The 21915-nt window shown below is 43.0% G+C and overlaps 1 protein-coding gene across 1 annotated transcript in view; it reads right to left on the bottom strand.

The window, feature by feature from the left end:
* Positions 1–6016, bottom strand: part of MORC1 (MORC family CW-type zinc finger 1) — a 147803-nt gene extending 141787 nt beyond the window's left edge. Inside the window, exons 1-3 of the mRNA XM_061134240.1 lie at positions 5916–6016; positions 5322–5375; positions 1189–1223 (exon numbers count right to left, since the gene is read on the bottom strand). Of these exons, the coding sequence (XP_060990223.1) occupies positions 1189–1223; positions 5322–5375; positions 5916–6016 (190 nt within the window). The remainder of the gene's footprint in view (positions 1–1188; positions 1224–5321; positions 5376–5915) is intronic.
* Between the last annotated feature and the right edge of the window lie 15899 nt (positions 6017–21915).

Raw genomic sequence — 21915 nt, forward strand, 5'->3', positions numbered from 1 at the left:
GAGACACTTGTCCCATTTCACTTATATAACTGGATATGGATGGAAGATCACTTTTTCTCCACTGCTGACATTTCCTCCTGGGGGGACCGGAGTTCAGGCAGCAGTGGTAAGGGGCCCACCCTTTCCTGTCCCTTGATCCCCTTCTCCTGGAGCAATGAGATGAATGTGCATTCAGCTGACTAGTAAACTGGGGAAGGATAACTATGAGAAGGTGCAGCTCAGATCCCTCCTGTTCCCTCTGGGAGCGAGCTGCCCGCAGAGCACGGGGCCACGACAAGGGCGGGTGCCTGACGCGCTCCCACGCAGAGCCCCACACTCCAAAACTCTATCAGCAGTGAAGACCAGCACTCTTATTTCTCAAACTTCTCAGAACCCAGGAGCAGAAAGCGAAGGAGAGTGGCATTTACTTGGTTTCCTCAAATCTTTCAAGATGTGCATGAACCAGAACCAAAACCTCTTCCTCACGGGCCACAAGCACCCACCTAGCACAAAATCTTAAACACTTAGAAAACGGAATTGAACTGAGTCACTTTTTAAATACTGATAAGGATTTACATTATGAACCGCGTCCTCTGGCCTGTGACCAACAGCCAATATCTATAGGAGAGCTGACAAAATCCGGATTGGGGATCAGCTTTAACCCAACAGGTGTTTCTCCAGGTAGTGTTAACTACAGGACTGGATCACAAACCTAACTTCTTCTGTGATCTAATGAAAAAAAACTAGTAAGTGAAATAAATATTTGGTGACTGAAAATGAAGTCAATAAAGAAAACATGCTTGGTTTGAATTTTATGGCCTTTCAACATTCATACTGCACATTCACTTATGCACTTTAAAACTGTGATAAGTTGGGAATGACATATAGTTAATTATGAATACGCATCAAGTTAATATTCATTTTAAAATAAAACAGTTTTCCCGTGGCAGACAAACTGCTCCAAATCACTGCTGCTTTCACAAAACCCTGGAAGATCTAATTTTATAAATGAGTCCCCTAACAAGTGAACAATTTCACTCAGAGTGTACTGTTCTCAACCTGGCTCCCCACAGGGTCCCTGAATGCACGAAGCACTTAGATTGCATTAATAATCTATAGAATGTGGTTTGATTTTCATGAAGTAAAAGAAAATCAAAATAACTACAGGTTTTCCATTAGAAGAAAAAATAAAAAAGCAAACGTGCTCACCTGAAAACACATCGAGTCTCGCAGCCCCCGCATCTCTGAAAACAATATAAAAATATTATTGCTTCAGTCTGACATTGTGCTTTTGAAAATTACATTAATCTGAATTGCTCATGTGACAGATGAGCTACTGTCAGATAACAATGGAGAAATCCACTTAAATTTCTTTAAAAACAACTACTAAAATATTCTTCCCTACCCAGAGGAATCGGGTGGAGAGGGAGGTGGGAGCGGGGATTGGGATGGGGAAGACGTGTAAATCCATGACTGATTCATATCAATGTATGACAAAACCCACTGAAATGTTGTGAAGTGATTGGCCTCCAACTAATAAAAAAAAAAATAAAAATAAAAAAAAAATATTCTTCCCTGCATTTGTAGACTAAGATTTATGATCACTCATAATTTGAGAATGCTACAAAGCCTAATACTCAGAAATTTAAAAGAAGAGATAGAATTTAGTGGTAGTTACACAAGAAGCTCAAGTAAATGAATATGAACATTAAAAAAGTTGGTTGGAAAATAATCCAGACGTCATATAAAGATTTTCATATATTTTAGAATAAAAAAAATTGCTTATAGGGATTGGGGGCAGGAGGAGAAGGGGACGACAGAGGATGAGATGGCTGGATGGCGTCACCGACTTGATGGACACGAGTTTGAGTAAACTCCGGGAGTTGGTGACAGACAGGGAGGCCTGGCGGGCTGCGATTCATGGGGTTGCAGAGTCAGACATGACTGAGCGACTGAACTGTACTGACTGACCATATGATCACATTTTAAAAGAACATATGTGATATACATGTGTGTGTCTATAAGGAAAGAAAGCAAATGTTAACAGCGGTTTTCTCTAGGTCAGAGTTGACAATCTATGGTCTATGGGCCAAATCTTGACCATAACTATTCTTTGTGAATAAAGTTCATGGAAGACAATCATGACCACTTATTTACATATTGTTATTTACACATTTGTTTGCATGTTGCCTGCAGTCTGCCTTCACACTGTAACAGGACATTTGAACGGCTTCCACAGAGGACGTGTGGCCTGCAAAGGGGAAATCCTTAATACCTGGCCTTTTACAGAGAAGTAAGTTGTATGCACCACCCCCCGGCCCGCCCATGAGGAGGTTACCAGCGCCTTAGCTTTTTCTTAGTTGTCTACAATTCACAGATACTATTTGTGTATTCTCTTAATTTTTAAAGTAAAAACTTTAAAAGGCAAGGAAAAAGAGCCAGAGGTCCAGTTTTCCACATGAAAGCTGTGAGAGAAAGGCAGAAGATATAGTGAGGTCTTAACTGACAAGGAAGTGAGCATGTTGAGGAAAGCGGGGATCTCGAAGGAAACTCAGAACAGTAACAATGGGACTCAGACGGGGAAACCTGTGTCTCCCAAAATTTCTGTAAGTCTCAACCAGAAACTAGCCTAGGTCAATCAAGTAGGTACACTGTCCTCGTCATACAAAGCTGGCCCCTTAGCTCAATTCTCTACCCAACTGCTTCTTCTGATGCTTCCTCCACAGAAATTCTGGAGTTACCATGGCCCTTTCTTGGGCATTTTCTATGTGACAAATTCTGAATGAGGTATCCTTAAACCTTTCCACCTAACCTTTACCACAGGTATCATAATCTCCATTATATAAGCATACATTATACAAGGTACCATGTATACAATAATTGCTCAATAAATGCCACTATACTATTTTTTCATAGAAACAGTTTCTTCACAGAGAAATTCCATGGGGTAAGACAAAGAAAAGTCATTCACCTTTATAGCATGTTAAGACATTCATAATAAGCTTTGTACTTAAATCCAGGTACTTTCTCTGAACACCTGTTGTATTAGGAGGAGTCCCCTAAGGATTTTCTTCCTGTCCCATCATATTTTTTCCACAATATTTTTTTAATACCGTCCAGTTCTAATTTAGACAACAGAAAACCATCAAAATCTTGAATACAATGATATGAAATAACATCTCAGAGTAACACAGGGACTTTACGAAGACCTTCATAAGATCAACAGAGGATCTTGAGTAAGTCTGTTAAATAGCTTTATTTGTTGTCAATTACTGGCATCGAGACTTCCCTGATGGCTCAGATGGTAAGGCGTCTGCCTACAACGCAGGAGACCCAGGTTTGATCCCTGGGTGGGGAAGATCCTCTGGAGAAGGAAATGGAAACCCACTCCAGTACTCTTGCCTGGAAAATCCCATGGGAGGAGCCTGGTAGGCCCCAGTCCATGGGATTGCAAAGAGCCGGACACGACTGAGCGACTTGACTTCACTCCACTGGCATCTAAGCAGTGGGGACAAACTCCAGTACCCCCTGAAGACGCACAAGTTGAGGAGTTCAGGCTGGCCATGGAGAACCCTGGGAATGGCAAAGCTAAAGACACAGGTTGGTCCCGAGAGCGCACCTGCTACACGCCTGATCCTACTGAGTTGGTCTCAAAGTTGCTACATATAATCTTGGGGAAGAAAAAGCATGGGATCCAGTTTTGGTTTTTTTTTTCACATGGCACTTCATCTTCTCAAACTTTATACACAATCCTTCCTCTTATTCTTTATGAATACTGTACAAAGTTTCACTATGAGTCAAGCATGAGGCAAGCTAGACTTGGTCAAGGTGCTGCCAGATTACAAGCGCTGCTCAGAGAACTGCTCAATGGATCACATTTCTACCACTCCCCTGAGTCTGCAGTCAATCTTTCTTTGCCAGTCACTCTCCATAAACTAGTCCCATTGTTGGATTTCTTCTACACTCTGATATTGCTTGCCCTCCTTTGTCAAAATGAGCAAGTGAAACAACTTTATAGGCGAAAAGACAGTAGGAAAAACACACCAGTACATTCTTTCACAGTCACAGGCATCAAGTTGCTGAAAACAGAACTTTAGTAGGACAGAGGGTTAGTGGGTACGGGAATACTGCTTCAGAGCTTGAGCAAATAGCAGAAACGCGGCCTTCCTGGAGAGAGACGAACCACGAACGTTCGTGTGCAGCGGCTGGATCCCTGTTAGCTCTATCTAAGTTGAGTTCACAGCTCTTCTGACCAACCAACTTTATTTTTTCTTCTTTTCCCTCCTTTTGTTGATGACTATGATTCCATGTGTTCTGCAGAGTTTCACAAAAAGGGGAGCCAGGGACTTTTTACTTAGTGTTGGGCTTTGCTGAGCAGGAAGGAGGTCTTGCTGGCTGCTTAAATGGCTACACCCTATGGCCAGAGTCACCTCCCTTCTAAAGCTAAAAATGAGGGGGAAATGTAAAACACCGAAATACAGTCATTAATCAGTGGCAGGGAATATATTTAATAAATATAAATAATATATAATATACACTGTTCTTGTTGTTCTTAGTTGCTAAGTCATCTCCAACTCTTTACAACCTCATGGGCTATAGCCCACCAGGCTCCTCTGTCCGTGGGATTCTCCAGGCAAGAATACTGGAGTGGGTTGCCGTCTCCTCCTCCAGGGGATCTTCCCGACACTGGGATCAAACCCACCTCTCCTGCACTGGCAGCAGATTCTTTACCACTGAGCCCCTGGGAAGCCCCGTGCCGTGCTGTTCTTAACTGCTCACTACTGCGTGACTCCTTGTGACCCTATGGACTGCAGCCCACCAGGATCCTCTATCCGTGGGGATTCTCCAGGAAAGAACACTGGAGTGGGCTGCCTTACCCTCCTCCAAGGGATCTTCCCAGCCCAGGGATCAAACCCAGGTCTCCCGCATTGCAGGAGGATTCTTTACCGTCTGAGCCAGCAGGGAAGCCCAATAATACTGGAGTGGGTAGCCTATCCCTTTTTCAGGAGATCTTCCTGACCCAGGAATTGAACCACAGTCTCCCGAATTGCAGGTGGATTCCCAGCTGAGCTACCAGGGAAGCCCCACTACATGGTTATTAACACAAAAACAGATGTCCAATTTACTGGCACTTCAAGTCTAATCATAAATACAGACTGAATAAAAATTAATAATTTCTCCCTTCAACTGTTCTTTTTCCTATCATACCTTGATTTTATAGGAAATCAACTCATGAAGCATTCCAAGTGGAGAAAATGACATCATATTTTCATCTAATATGGCTAGACTCTATTAATGTCACAAAATTCCTTTGAATAACCTTTGTTAACAATAAGCCTTACCTTGCATTGTCCAGCAATTCAGCCAGTGCTCCAAAAAGGAAACTGTGAGTGGTGCTAATGAAGAAATAGAGGAAAAATAAAAGTTAAACCAATTCTGTAATCAATGTAAAAGGTTCAAGACACATGCAATGTTCTCTAGTTTGAGGCAGACAATCAATTAAGAAGTTATTCTAGAAATCTTTCAGCACAGTCAAGATTCTGAAGTGCAGGTACTCCAGGACAAAGCCAGGGCGAAGGCCCCTATCGCCAAAGTATCTTATTTACTCCTAACAAAACAAAGACTTCAAGGACCTGACTGTACTTAGAGCACATTTGGACATTTTAATATTGCTTTATAAGCATTTCAGCTTTTCAGAGAATGTTTCACTAAAACTATATTATTTAAGGCCAAATAATTTCTGGAAACCCTTGACCAAAATCCAGACTCACTGGAAGACCTTAAGATTTCGTCTGTGGACACAGGTATTGGCAGGGTACTTCTGTCTGCACCACTAACCTACATTTTTCTGCGGAATCTTTTCACCTCGGAAAAGCCCACGCCCTAAATAATGTCACAGATGCCCAGCATTCACCCTCCCCTATTCCCCTCCTGACAAGTCCCGGGTACAGAGGGCACTAGACGGGCATCGCTGCCGCTCCTTCGAAGGCTGACTGCTTCTCTGCGGGGCAGTCACACCGCCCTCAGGTTCCCACATGTGCCTTCCATTTCCTGATGTGGGTATTTCAATCGGCAACCTTAACGCAGCACGAAGGGAAGATTCAGTCAGCAGTTTTCTTTTTATATATAGTACACAGGTAGCAGAAGCAAGAGAAACACATTTATCACCAAACATCTGCGCATTTGTCTCATATTACATCCTCTGTTTCACTCTAATCTGTGAGTAGTTCAGAAGAGCCACTCACTGGCCTTTTTATGCCACTCCTGCATTATTAGAGAGATATTAAGTTTGGCCCTATTTGCCAGATTTGGGATAGTTAGGATGACGGGAAAAGGAATCCTCAGGTTCCTTCTTCAATCCAAATAAAACTAAATAGGATAACTAAATTGGATATCTAAATTTGGATAACTAAATTGGAATTTAAAATGGAATTAAATTTTTTTTTAAATTTAAGCCTTTAAAAAACCTTAAATTCGCTAGTATTCAAAGACTTTGTTGATCCCCTCTAGTTTGAAAATATTATCCTCTTATAATAAGAGTGAAAAGCTTGGGTACAAGCTTTAAAAAAAACAAACTACATGGATTGCAATTTTTGCTTTAATGACACAAAAATTAATAGACTGTCTTACATACAGCTATCATAGAGTGTTCTGTGATTTTTTTTTCCCTGCAGAGCTATTATGCATGCTCACTGATTTCATTCTTTGACTTACAAATATCTACCGTTGCTTTCAAAATGTTAGTATTTTAACATTTTGGTATGTTAAAATATGGTTAGTACTAATACTAACCATCTGTAATTTCCTTCATTTCTCAAAAAAGAAATAGCATAGGATGGTCAACAATTTAAAAAACCTGCTCATTTATACAGGAGAAAGGATCATCTGCAATGTCTCAGCAACTCCAAATACCCCAGACCACAGGACAACGCTGTAGCCAAAAATTTATTTCTTAAAAATGTATACACATATCTGTTTTGGGAATGGTGACTGCAGCCATGAAATTAAAAGACGCTTACTCCTTGGAAGGAAAGTTATGACCAACCTAGACAGCATATTAAAAAGCAGAGACATTACTATGTCAACAAAGGTTCGTCTAGTCAAGGCTATGGTTTTTCCAGTGGTCATGTATGGATATGAGAGTTAGACTATAAAGAAAGCTGGGCGCCAAAGAATTGATGCTTTTGAACTGTGGTGTTGGGGAAGACTCTTGAGAGTCCCTAGGACTGCAAGGAGATCCAACCAGTCCATTCTAAAGGAGATCAGTCCTGGGTGTTCATTGGAGGGACTGATGATGAAGCTGAAACTCCAACACTTTGGCCACCTGATGCGAAGAGTTGACTCACTGGAAAAGACCCTGATACTGAGAAAGATTGAGGGCAGGAGGAGAAGGGGACGACAGAGGATGAGATGGTTGGATGGCATCACTGACTCAATGGACATGGGTTTGGGTGGACTCCGGGAGTTGGTGATGGACAGGGAGGCCTGGTGTGCTGCGGTTCATGGGGTCGCAAAGAGTCAGACACGACTGAGTGACTGAACTGAACTGAACTGAAACTATAAACCCATGCTGATGATGGTGGGATCTCTTGACTCTAGTCAGCTTTCAAATTTTTCATTAAAATAAACCCACTAATACAATTGTTGCAAAAAGGTGTCCTTCAATCAAAAGAAATTTAGTACTTAAAAATCTAAAATACAGCAAAAGAAAAGTGTCAGTGATATGCTTTACAAAAACAGTACTTCAAACCATAAGCCTTTCTAAACAATCCTTCAGAGAAGTAACTTCAATCATTCTGACCAAAAAAAAAAAAAAAAAAAAAAGAAAGCCATATAAGCTTCTGTACTATTTCACTCAAGACTTTTACTGACTTCCTGCCATGTGCCAATGTGGGCAGACATGGGCTTTACACTTTTGGGGCTCAAGCTAGTGGGGGATATGAAAAATATACAAGTAAAACATATAAAGATGATAACACAGTGATGCAGAAGTCTGCTGAGGAAGGCAGAGCCTCTGTTCACAGAAGACATGGACTGAACCCTGGAAGACGAGAATTCAGTCCCTTGCAGAGCTAGAGTGGAAACCCTCCAGCAAGAACAGGAAGCGCAAAGTCCTTGAAGCAGAAAAGACCAAAGGAGGCCAGTCTGCTCCTGCTGCAGTAAATCTAGGCCATCGCATTGAGAAGTGGGATGGTCAGGTCATGGAGCACCTCCTCCTCCACAGTTAGGAGCTCATACTTGGTCCACACGCAACTGGAAACCATCACTGTGCTTTAATAAAGGGACATATCTGGTGTACGTTTTGAAAAGCTCACTCTGGCAGCTTTCAGAAAACCTGATCATAGGGGAGCAAGAACAGGAAGCAGAGAATCCGGTTTAGAGCCTATGTGATATCCAGAAAGGAGATGGCATTAAATACAAAGAGAATTGAACCTGAGACACAAAAGAGAGCATGAAGAGGACTTGAGGATGGACTGGATGCGGGGGTGACGCAAAGGAGGAATGAAAAAGTCACTGCTGTTTTACTGGGGCAAGTCTCCGTAAAGGCAAGTCTCAGTCAAAAATCTTAACTTGAATCTGTATGACGACCCTTATATGTAGAATCTAAAAAGAAATGATACAAATGAACTTATTTAGAAAACAGAAACAGAGACTCACAGTCAGAAAACAAGCTTATGGTTGCCTGGGAGTAGAGGACAGTTAAGGAGTCTGGGATGGATGCACTCACATTGCTACATGTAAAATGATAACCAACAAGAACATACTGCAGACCACGGGGCAGCCTGGATGGGAGGCGAGTGTGAGGGAGAGTGGATGCATGTGTATGCATGGCTGAACCCCCTCACCGTTCACCTGAAACTATCACAGCATAATTACTCGGCTATGCCCCATTACAAAATAAAAAGTTTACAAAAATCTTATCCCAGGGACCTGAGAGTTGGCCAAGTTGTGGCTGATTTTGCTGCTGCTGCTTGATGCTGCCCTCACTTTTGTTATTAAGTTACCAGACCACCAACTGATAACTGGGTGGTTTGAGGGAGGTAGTTTGCCGGGAGGAGGAGGTTAGGGAGAAAAAGAGCTGCAGAAACTATACAAAAACGAGGCTAAAGAACTTTCTAAGATAAAATTCAGCCTTTCCAGCACTCATAATTTTTCTTCCACTTACTCAACGACTAGCTCTTCATCTGTCTTCTGCCTCAGTTAACGCTTAACATTCTGCACCATCCTTCCCAGCTTAAATCATTCTCCATGATAACAAGTGAAAAGTAAGCACCTGCTGAATACTGCCTGGGCGTTTTCTTTCGTGTTCTGTAAGAAGGACACTGCTTGTCCCAAGCAGCAAGGCCTGGCTTCCTCACGCTTCCATTTCTGTTGCTTCAGTTCTGCTACATTCTTCCTATCAATCAGGACTTTTGGTAAACCCAAATTACTAAAAAGGTTCCCCAGAAGCTACCTAGCGCTCCCTGCTAGGCTTTGCTGTGCTGGAAATAACATGAGAAAAACGCCGCCATTTGCCTCTGCCCTGTGAATATTCGAAATAACCCCTTACAGGGTATTCAAAAAGGATACTGGCCGCCTGACAGAAGAAAGTGTCCTAGTAAGAACTAGCATGTGAGATCCCTGTCTTCAAAGAGGTTACACTTTCAGGAAGACTCGGGAGGCAACAGCAGCTGGAATCAGTAAACACACGTTGCCCTCTGGCTTTAGTCGTCAGGCGTGTCCCACTCTTTGCGACCCCATGGACTGTAGCCCGCCAGGCTCCTCTGTCCGTGGGCTTCTCCAGGCAAGAAAACTGGAGTGGGTAGCCACTGCTCTCTGGAGGGCGACTTTAATCTTTAAAATGTCAGCGTGCTCGGTAGAGAAATGACTGTAGATAGGCCAAGTTGGTAGAACGAGGCTTCTGCTGACCTACAATTAAGTAGTTTTGTTTAGTGATTAATGTGGGCCCTTCCTACACCTGGATCCAACGGTGAGGGGGTTCAGCCATGCATTGAAGAGCACCACAGGCGTTCAGCCTGATTTAGAATATACATCTGCATCACTTTTTCATTGCTTCGGAAAAAAAAAAGCATATACATTTTAAATAAATCAATCCATAAATCAATGATACCAAGTTCCTTTTTTTTTCTTTAAAGGGCACTTGGCGAGGAGATGGGCAAAAGTCCTGTCCGTTGTGCGGAAAGCCTCCCCACCGACCCGGCTACACGGGGGCACTCACGAGTTGGCGTGGATGAAATCCAGATGCAGCTGGGCGCGGAGCAGCGCGGCATACCTGTCTCCCATGTCCCGGAACGCGGCCCGCGCGGCCCGAGCCCGGGGCCCCCGCGGCGTTCGGCGCAGCGCCACGCCCACGCCCCGGCCACGCCCCACGCCCACGCCCCGGCCACGCCCCGGCCACGCCCACGCCCCGGCCACGCCCACGCCCACGCCCCGGCCACGCCCACGCCCATGCTCGCGGACTCCCGGGGCTGCGAGCGCGGGCTCCCCCTGGCGGCCGGGCCGCGAAGCTCACCCTGCGCGGGGCGTCTCCCAGACGCCAGGCGAGCATCCCGCAAGGCAAGCCCGTTGCAGATCTTGGATCCACCTGGAGAGGCTCAGGAGGCTGAGCTAGACGCCTCTTCCCGAACTGAGGCTTAGGTGACCTTCCTAAACACTCGTTCTCTGTTATTCTCCAGCTGGAAAATAGAGCCCAAGCCGGGGGCTGTAATTCGATCAGAAATGGTCGCACCCAGAGACACAGAAAACCACGCAGGACGGGAAGAATGTGCGGCGACGTCGGTGCCCGAGCAGGACGGGCAGGCCGAGAACAAGGGCGGCTTCCCTTCCGCAGAGCTGAGGGCTCTGTGTTCTCACCCAGCACTTGACCTATGTCACTCGGGTTGTGTCTTCTTCGCTTGAAGGAAAGAAAGAAGAAAAGAGATCCGCCAGAGAGAGAAAGGAAAGAACTAAAAGCCATCAGAACAGAATGCTGAGCCTGGGGTCCCCAGGGAACCGTTTTCTCCTGTCAGCTGACATTCAACGCAACTGTTTGACCTGCTGGCCGGGGCTTGAAGAACAGACGTTCTGTATTGTTCCAAAAGACAGAACTGGGAAAGTGGAAGGTGGAAAGAGAGAGGTTGGGGATAGATATAAGGAAGGGCTGTCCAAAAGGGGACCCGAAGCCGAGTTACCAATACCCAAGCTGAAACAGGATTTCTCAGTGATGTCTTATGGAAAGGTCCTGCTGCAATGAGAAATTAACAGAACTGGTTGGCCTCTAACTGCTCAAACACATTTATTCTAAGGCAATATGGCTTGCAAATAAGGTAGTTCAGTAGTACCAGGCAGGTGTTTTATATGAGATTTTTAAAATCAGAAACAAGCATCTATGGAATAAGAAAGTTGAACTAGATGTGTTGGTGATTTACAGGCATTACACAAGCAATGAGACTCACAAAAAAGAAAAAAACAATATCAACTTTGGGGTGCTCATTCTACTTCTAGAGAAAGAAGTTTATCAGTTACTACATTTATAAGACTCAATAGAGGAAGAAAGAATTTGAATGGCAACCCAAGGACACATGATGCTCCACTTTAATTTGAAAACTGGAAGTAAATATAAACATTTCAAGTAATCTTCCTGATTGCATTTTTGTTTTAACAGTGGCTATGATGGTGTTTTGATAGCAAAATTCTCTTTACTAAGCAATGGGAGCTGTCTTTCCAATTTTTCCTTTCATAGAACTTCAGTGAAATATGACATTTTATTTTCATTTTATGGGTTCGAAAAGCTTGACGAGCCTCTTCTGGATTTATTTTACTACCCCAATTTCCAGCTGCTACTGCAAAGCGATTTACTGTTGGGAGGGCACCAGAACCACAAGCCTGTAATTAGTAAAGGGCTGTGATACCTAATTTCTATCAGAGGGAAGGGTGTGATTATCGCAGAAGCACTCCTCCTAATAATCTGAACAGAGCCCTGCTCCGGTGAGTGGGCAGTCCTAAGGCACTAGACAGGAGTTGGCCCGGACGACAGGCACCCAGGGGATCTGCTCGATGGTGCTGAAGAAGGGTCCTGAGGGCGCTGTATGTGTGTGCTCAGTCATGTCTGACTCTGCGACCCCACGGGCTGTAGCCCGCCAGGCTCCTCTGTCCATGAGATTTGGACCTCTGTCCTGGCAAGAGTGCTGCAGTGGGCTGCCATTTCCTCCTCCAGGGGATCTTCCTGGCTGTACACGACCCACCAGAAGTCTTTTCCCCGTTTCAACTCCGCTTCACCACCCTGCTGCCTCAGAGGCAATTCCTGCCCCTCTTGAAGGTACACTTTTGCAATTGCCTCTCTTCATCCTGTCCCTCAGCCCTGCCTCGAGATTCACTTTAACATGATTTCATGATAAAATAAATACCAGGGGACCAGCAGAGAGGGGAGATCTTAAATGAGAACAGCATCTGCTCATCTTATGGTTGATCCTGATGTTAAGGACAGTCAATCTGGGATAACTAAACATTTCAACTTTGCAACATTCATGTACTAGACACAAACGATGGATCAAATCTTTCAGACTCCACTTTCTCCCTGTCACTAAAATAGTTGTGTATGAACCAGCATTTAATTACACGAACATGTTTAAACTCAAGACAAAGTTTATAAACATTAAAAAAAAATGCTTGTACCTATCAACCATGCACACTGTTATGCCATCTCCAAAGAACTATAAGAAATAAGTTCAGCATATGATGATAAACACAGAGAGCAAATGCTATTTAGGTGAGACTATTTAAAGAGGCTAATGACCCTCAACTGATACTAGTGAAATGTCTCTGGAAGCAATTCACACCTTTCTTGCTCATTTTCTTGCTTTTGTGTGAACGTAGTCAGGGTATTTTCATCTCTTCCAGTCTATTCCATGTTAGACAGTGGTGGGGTTTTCATTACAGAAATTCTGTTATCCATATAATTGACCACCTTTATATTCCAGATATTCAGCACGGTGATAAGCACCTCTGGAAATGGTGGCAAATATGAGGCCCAAAGCATGCCCAAAGAATAATGATGGTATTAAATGAGTTAGAAGATACGGTATTCACTCTGGGTTGGCTAACCCACTAGCCATTTTCCCAATTTTCCTCTTTCTATTCTCAAAGCTGAAAATATGCTTTTCTAGACGCCCCTGTAGCAAGGGTGGCCATCTGACTCAGTACTCATAAATAAGATAAAAGCAGGCCATGTGCTGAGTGGTTTCTAGAAAACCACTAGATAAAAGGCACGGCGGGGCTGGTTCTCCCTTTCTTTCCTGTTTCTGCCCTAAGTACAGGCACAACACCAGAACTTGTATTGTCATTTGCATCCATGAGGGGGAGTTCAAGAGAACTGTATGAAGCAGTCCCAAGCATTCTTGAATTACTAAACCAAAGCCAGAAGTCACTCACCTCCAGTTTTTTCATTATGAAATAAAACTTAATCTTTATTAGTCTAAGTAATTATAATCGGATCTTCCTTTAGTTGTAGCCAAAACTATTCCTAATAGAAAGAGAGACATAGATTAATGCTAGAAAGCACCAGAAGCATAACTTCTTTCCATCATTGAGCAGATTATCTATTACGAGCTGTTATTTATGTCTTTTTGTGCCAGAACTGGTAAATGTGAGTTGAGAAGAAGACACTTGCAGGAGCTATTAGAACAAAGAGATAGAAAGGGGGGAGATGTGTGTGTGTGTGTGTGTGTCTGTGTCTGTGTGTGTGTCTGTGTGTGTGTGTGTGTGTGTGTGTATACAGAATATTGTAACTAGAACTGTTAGATTGAATCACAGGAAGAGACAGTGTTGGCCAGACAAGTAAGGAGAACATTAAAGAGAAGTTGGCGTGTCAGTGTGAGATTTATGTTTAGTGTGATGGATAATTTGGAGCTGTTATTGGCTCAGGCAGTGAATCACTTCTTTGGTGACAGCCAACTCCATGGTGGGCTCCAAGAATATAAAAGCAAAAATACCTTGTTTCTTCCTTTGAGGTGCTACAGTTTAATACAGGCAGAGTGTATCAGATTTCAATGCAGGAAAAAGAAACCATTCCAGGTACACCAGACACCAAGGAATATAATAAAGGGAAATAGATATTGACAGAACCCATGGAGCAGATAAAAGGGCCCGGATTACGGGTCCACCGCAGGATAGCTGAGCTCAACCTCGCCCTATGAAGCAGAACAGAGGGCAGCAGTCTCCTGATGCCTCTGATATGAGTGTCTCCAGCTCCCCACGAGGACGGTTTCCACATGCAGGAATGCTAAGGCTGGCCGGGGCCTCTGTGCACCCTCATCTCATGGCCTGCAGGGTAGCAGCAAGACAAAACAGCATTTTTCACATCCAGAATCTAAGAATATTTTCCAGTTTTGTAATCTCTCTAACTGGAGATATTAGAGAGAAGATATATGGTGACTAAGGGAGACAGTGCAGTTTCCACCACACTGATGAACTTTTAAAGCCTCTATTAGTGCGGTAAGGTGTTACAGGTCCTCTGAGAGAAGCTCGGACTGCAGGGAGGGAGGTGGGTTAGGAAAGATTTCAAAGTGGTGGGACTTGAACGGTGTTTTGAAAGATGATCTTACATCTGCCAGATGAACAGAATCAGGATCGCCATGCTAGGTAGAGTGCTCAGTGGAAAAAGGGAAAAGCGTGAGGCTACGCAGACATTCAATAAACAGCTCATCGTGTCTGGAGTGTGGGGTGCAAGCCGTAAGAAGCCTGGGGAGGAAGCGGGAGTCAGACCATGGTGGACTCTGCATTTGCACTGAAGAATTTGGAATGGCTCCTGCGGGGTGGGAAGCCAGAGTCAGGCCTTCAGCAGTGGGGTGCTATGAGTGAATCTGTGGTTCATAAGGATCACTCCGGATGCATGTGACTACTAGGTTGGAGGAGTTCAAGCCTAGCAGAAGGAAGGCCAGTTAGCAGAGTATTGCAACAGCAAGTGAGGAATAACATCCCGAGCTGGGGAGAATTTGATGTTATGGAGAAAAGAAATGGACTGGTTGCCCTGGTAGCTCAGATAGCTATAAAGGTCATCTCTAGAAGATTTGCAACAAAGTGGAGAAGAAACCACAGAGATGAGAGATGAGGACTAGAGAGAAAGAGATGAATATGAAAGGTCTTGATTAGGAAAATGTGGAAATTGAATTTCTAAGATCACAAGATACTAGCAAATGCAGGGAGAAAATACAAATTTGGTTGGCTTAACTTAGTTCTTCAGGGGTCTGAGTGAAGCAGGAAAAGAAAAAGGCAAGTTACTCGGTGGTTTTAAGGTTGAAGTCGTGGGGGGATGGTCTTCCTCCTGCTGGTATTAGGTAAGTCACCCAAAATTACCAATTGGAAAGGCAGAAGAGAATAAGTTCATGTTTGTGATGTTAGGATTTCGCATGACACAGCATATCCAAGCAGAGGACTGTCTGTGCATTTTAAATAAATTTGTGTTTTTTCTGTCTTAAATGGAGGTAGTTAACAACAGGTTATCATTTTTCAATAAAATCTAATTTTGTGTTATGAAGGATGTTAGTGAAATTATTGAGCTTTGTGTGCCTCTGAAGTCAGAGGCTGAGGAGCTCATGGGACTGGAAGAAAATGGTTAAAGGCACCAGAGAAAAAAGAAACACACTTAGAGAAATGTGACTTTTTTTGAACATGAGTTAATACTGTCAAAACTGATCCAAAAAACTGCAAATAAATTTTCTGTATTGAACCCCCATTTAAACGTGGATGTCTAATGTCTGAATTGAGACTATATATCACCTCAATAGGTGGCCAAGAATTATACACTAGCCTCACCCTGAAAAAACAAGACAGTGTTTTCTAGAATTGTATTTCCTGGGATTTGTTCATAGAAAATGAAGGGGAAATAATGTATCCAGATCCATCTCAAACTTGTTCTGCCTTCTTTCAACAAAACTGGTTTTAACTACAGAACAAAAATAAAGTTGCAGACACAGAAAACAGACTAACAGTCACCAGAAGAAAAGTGAGGGGGAGGTGAATTAGCAGACTGGGGCTGACATATGCACACTAATGTATATAAAATGGTTAATAAGAACCTGCTACGCAGCACGGAGAACTCTACTCCATACTCTGGAATGGCCTATGTGGAAAAAGAATCTAAAGAAGAGTGGATACATGTATGTGTATAACTGATTCATTTTGCTTTACAAAACAAACACAGCATTGTAAATCAACTATACCCCAATAAAAATTAAAAAGAGAGAAAAAAATCACTGCCAATAGCCAAATGTAGTGCATTGTTAGAATGCAAAGTGATGAAACCACACACACTGATCTCTGAGACACTCTGTAATAAAAGCCTTTAAAAGTTCAAAGGTAGGAAAACACTTCACGTATGTAAGTGAGACTTGGACTCTGACCTTTGGGAGCCTAGCACTTACAGATGTGCAATGATCACTGACAATTCAGAAGTAGGCACATGTTTCCTGCTGTGGCAAAAAAGAACCAACTCTTAAAATTTCTTATCTAACTCAAATTGCAGGCCTTTGAAATGAAACAAATTATCCCCTATGGTCTCCAGCAGACAATTTTCAGTCTGCGAAACTTCCTTACCCATAATTGTATTATCTTCCCCTCATATCATACCACAGTTACATCCAGAAAATGTCTGGCATATTTCAGATACTTAAACTTTTGTTTCTAATGTAAGATGTGCTATTTTTACTATTTTTATATCTCTCCCATATCAAATTGCCAGGCTTCTGTTATTTGAGGTAAGCTCAAAGAATATCGTAATGATAAAAAGAAGTTTTTAGAGCAGGGACAACTTTTGTCTATAATCAAAGCTGCACAACACTTTTAGAATAGTTTTTGGTTTTATTTCTTGTACTGTTGAACTTCAGTTATCTTTGTTCTGCCATAAATACAAAAAAAATCCAACATGTAAAAGAAGTGAGCCTCTCACCAGCCTAATGCTCCACCATCTTGTTATTTGTAGCCTGAAATTTCCTCGACGAGGTGTGAAACCTTTCATTTCACAGATACTGCTGGGGAAAATAATAGGGTGTGGTGGAGAAGAATTACTGAATGTGGGCCGAATACAGAAGCAGCTAGTCTCGGGGTGCCCTGTTCAAACACTGATGCCATCTGCTCTTCCGCTCAGAGGTACTCACCAGGTACCCCTCCCTTGGATGGGGACTGGAGCATTGTACAAAAGGGGCCCCTTGCTCTCTTCACCCCAGGAACATGGTTTAATGCTGGAACACCTTCCTGGGTGTGGCAACTGAGACCACGTAATGCTATTGGAAAATTATCTATCAACAAAAAATGCCAACAGGCTTTGATATGAAGTGTGCACATGGGGATTGAGAGTGGACAGCGTCTCTCAAGTTTCCAAGTTCCACACCCTTTCCCCCCAAATCATCCAGTCTGGGTGTGGCACAAAGAGATTGGGGGTAGGAAGTGAGCCATTTGTTTAGAGCCTGAATCCTTTTCGCGGTGGCTTCCTGACTTTGGGTCAGTTTCTGTAACATGCTTCTCTCAGTCTCTCTTTCTTTAGGGGTTGCCTCTTTCTGATTAATTTTCTCACCTGTTCCTCCCCATTTCCAAAAGAAGCACTCTTACCCTCTGATCACTAACCACCAAACTGGCCAACTGGGTTGTTATCTCCGTTCAAAACATCACTTCCTGCCAAAGCTACTCACCCCATCTTTTAAGGGACTCCCATCACGAGGTGATTTATTACTAAATTATGGATGAAAAGTCATATTTGCCATAGATATCACCACTCCAAAAGTGGTATTTCCTTTCTTCTTCTTTTCAGTTACTAAGTAACGTCTGACTCTTTGTGACCCCTTGGACTGTAGCTCTCCAGGCTTCCCTGTCCTTCACTATCACCCAGAGTTTGCTAAAAATTCATGTCCATAGAGTCAGTGATGCTATCTATATCTAACTCTTATAGATAAAAATACCCATAATACCAGAGGTGATGAGTAATTATTATTGTCAACTTTCTACTGGTGGGATCTTCTCCCACAAAGAGGCATGCCTTCAAATGCTGAGGAATTCAAGGCAGTGGGTGCATTAGACTTGGCTGGATTTATTAAATATTGCCTCACTTTATTTAATAACTTAGAGACTCAGAAGTTCCTTCAAAAGCTAGGTGCGTGATATAATAGTATACAGTTGGACATTTACCTGCCCCTTCTCTGTCAGTCTCTCCTAGAGCACAAACATATCCCAACCTCTGTCATAGTCTTGTCTTCATAATGTATCAAGCAGACCATAAATATCTTTAATAATCTTAGTCTGAGTCCTAATGGTTATTCTTTCTGGGTTTGGAGTTTGTCCCTTTTTCTCATCCTTCTTTGCAAGACCACCTCACTGATCCTATCCTCACTTAAAGTTCTCTTCTTTCTGGCATCATAATTCTCATCTAGAGTAACCAGAGGATTATTAATCCTGAGCAGAGTCTGATGATGACAGTGGAGAATAAGACAACTCTCTGACCTACAGGGTACTGGGGCATTGAAACAGGCTGATATTCTATAGCCATTATCCCTCTATTCAAAGTTAAACCTCTGTTCCTTTTAGCAACGCTCTGTATGGGGATAATCACAATTTCAAGAGCCTTTGAACCTAAAGTAAAATTTGATTTTTTAGTTGCAAAAGATAATATTCTCAAGACTTCTTGAGAATGATGTTACAGTGAATAACAACAAAAAAAAATGACTATAATAATATACTTAATGCCTATGATATGACCAGGAATAAACCAAATAATCTGGTTTTAGTGTGCATAAGAAATCTGTGAATTCTATCTGCATAACTTCCTAACAATGAAACCAATGCTTCCGAGGTATGAAGGCCTCTTCCCAAGCTCCCTAACTCTTCCCCATTTATACCTGACCTGATACCCTTTGTTTCCATGGAAAAGAAATGTGCCCATCAACCTGGTTGGTGGCCAACCTTCGTGGGAATGGGAACTAAAATTCCACATTAGCCTCAGCATGTTGACCCAGAGATATAGATCAGTCAACAATTTAGAAATTCCTGGGGTGGAAACTGAGTCAGGAAAGACAGCGAGGGAAACCTGTGAGAGAGGTTTATCTCCCTTAAATCTCTTTAAAAAAAAAGTAAATTGCATACCGCCCTCCCATTCATACGTATTCATGAGGCCCAGTACTGAATGTGACCGTATTTGGAAATAAGGCCTTTGAAGGGGTGATTAAGTTAAAATGAGAATACCGGGGAGCGCTGTCATTCTATCTGACTGGTGTCCTTGTAGGAAGAGGAGATTAGGACAGAGACACCAGGGAAGTGTGGATGCACAGAGGAAAAATCATGTGAAGAGGCAGCAAGAGGGAGGCCAAAGAAGAGCTGAAAGGAGGGGCATCAGAGGAATCAAAGCTGTCAACACCTTCATCTTGGATTTACAGCCTCCAGTACATTGAGAAATAAATTTCTATTGCTTCTGCCACCCATTCTGAGGTATTTGCTATGGCAATTCCTGAAAATTAGTGCCCCCTTGTTCTTGTTTAGTCACTCAGTCGTGACCAACTCTTTGGCAACCCTGTGGACCTTAGCCCGCCAGACTTCTCTGTCCACGGGATTTCCCGGGCAGGAAGACTGGAGCGGGTCGCCATTTCTGTCTCCATGGGGTCTTCCCAACCCAGGGATGGAAACCCACATCTCTTGCATTGGCAGGCGGATTCTTTACTGTTGAGCGACCAGGGAAAGTAAAAGTATTAGTCGCTCAGTCGTGTCTGACTCTTTGCAAGCCTGTGGACTGTAGCTTGCCAGGCTTCTCTGCCCATGGAGTTCTCCAGGCGAGAATACTGGAGTGGGCTGTCATTCCCTTCTCCAAGAACAGTTAACGGGAAGCAGCTTCTGCCGCTCTTACCCAGCCCCTGCACCAACCACTGTTCTCCTTTTGAACGCTTGTGCCTCCAGCCAAGGACTCGAGATTTTCTGGTTAATGCTCCCCACCCACGGCACTTTCAAATGTCCTCACCCGTAACCTTCTCCAGTATCTTAACGCCCCCATCTTTTCCTCAAGGAACAAGGCATCACAAGCCGTGAGTTAAACCCTTTAGAGCGCCTCCTTTCCCGGGGAGTCCAGCTGGCTGTTTTTATAGAGGAGACGGAAGCACACGCACTCTCGCTGGGTCCGTCACACTGGAAAGGGCTCCATGACAGGTCGCAGCAGAAAAACAGCATCATAAATTGATAGAACAGCCCTTACGTCAAATCTGCCCTAGATTATTGAGTTTATCTTCTGAGATTACCAGAACCATGGGAACAGATTGCTTCCCTATGGAACTAATACTAATGCCCACAGAGCCACCTGCAGAGAAAAATCTGGCCCCGTTCACGACGGCAGTGATTCTTGAAAAATGCTTTCTTTGCTTTTGGTTTAGTGGAGCATGGAAGACTCAGCAAATGACAGACTGTGTTTTGATTGTGAGCCAACTGGGCAAGATCCCTTGATAGTTTTGTGCTCTGTGAACTAGCTAGCACATTGCTGATGCTCAATAAATGTCACATATTATCAACTATCAATTATTCAGTGTATAATGAGGAAGATGCCTTGGCATGCATTACCTCAAAGCTTAATCAAAAAGTGTGTGATTCCAACACCATATCATAAAACAGATTGGCATTTTTACTTAAACTGCTAGACTGTCTACATTTCTATTAGTGACACATCTTTAAATTATTCCAAGTATTTGTTTATAGTGACAACCAACAGAAATCCCTGAAATTACTGAACATCAATAACAGAGAATTGCATTAGTAGGTCAGTACAATATTCCTAAATGTTTTGTGATAGCCTCAAATGTGTTGTCTCCATTCCAGCACCTTGATCCGCACCCATTTTCTTTACTTTCCTGGAATTTTCTTCCTCCGTCAGCTGGATTCGTCCTCATGAAAAAAATCCAACCGGCCTCACTGGGAAATTTTCCCTGAAATGATCTTCTCCCACACAAGAAACAACTGTTTGATACATCTTCGTAACTCTAGTAGTCAGAACAGTGTATATGGAATGTGTCCAAAATAGACTGATTCTAAAAAGTGCCTGATCATAGGAAAGTCTCAGTAAACAGCTGAGTGAAGGAATACCTGAAGGATAAATCTGCAAATTCCCCACTGTCTTCACACCGCTCTGTGGCCAGTGTCCAGATTTGGGGAAAGAAGGAGAAGACACCCTTGCACAGTAGGGGCAGCCTAGCTCTCAAGGGGACAGTGAGCCCCGATTGTGGGGCTCTCCCCTCCTCTCCAAACCAGGATCGGTTCAGTCTTCCAAAGACCCTGAACCACCCACATCTGGTAAAAGATAAGTCTACTAGGCAACTACTTAATTTTACTAAACCACATTAAACCTAAGGCATCTCAAGCTGTAGCAAGTTTTAAAATCTGTAGCAGTCACATTGAAAATGAATACAAAACCAGAATACTTTTCTCCAACATTTTGGCTAATTTCTCCAAGTGAACCCAACTCCTCCAATTAATATATGGTGGGAGGGCCAAGTATGCCTCCATGTCTTGACAACAGCATTGAAAAGTCAACAGTTAAGAGGGTAAGAGGAATATACTGTACTCAAGTGGAGAGGGAAGGTTAAAGGAAAACTGTACTTTTTATTTGCCTTCAACAGGGCTTCGTTTTATTCACAAACTGAGAAAAATAAAATAAAAACAAAGGTTCCAGCTTCCAAGGCAAAACAATATTCTACCTAAGTAATTCAAAAATGGTTTCTGCATTCTACCAACTGAGTCTGAATCTGACATCTTGTGTCTCATTGAACTACTTAATGCCTACAGGACAGATCACAGAAGCTCTCATTCATTCCTGGGATACAGATGCTGTGACATTCTCTGCCTGAATGTAGAATAAAACTGTAAACTGTGATAGGCTATTCCCCCAGTCCTAGGAGGGAAATAGTACCTCTAAGAGGTTTCACCTGATAATTATGACAT

Source organism: Dama dama, chromosome 31 (assembly GCF_033118175.1).
Source record: "Dama dama isolate Ldn47 chromosome 31, ASM3311817v1, whole genome shotgun sequence".
In the NCBI taxonomy this organism is placed as follows: Eukaryota; Metazoa; Chordata; class Mammalia; order Artiodactyla; family Cervidae; genus Dama; species Dama dama.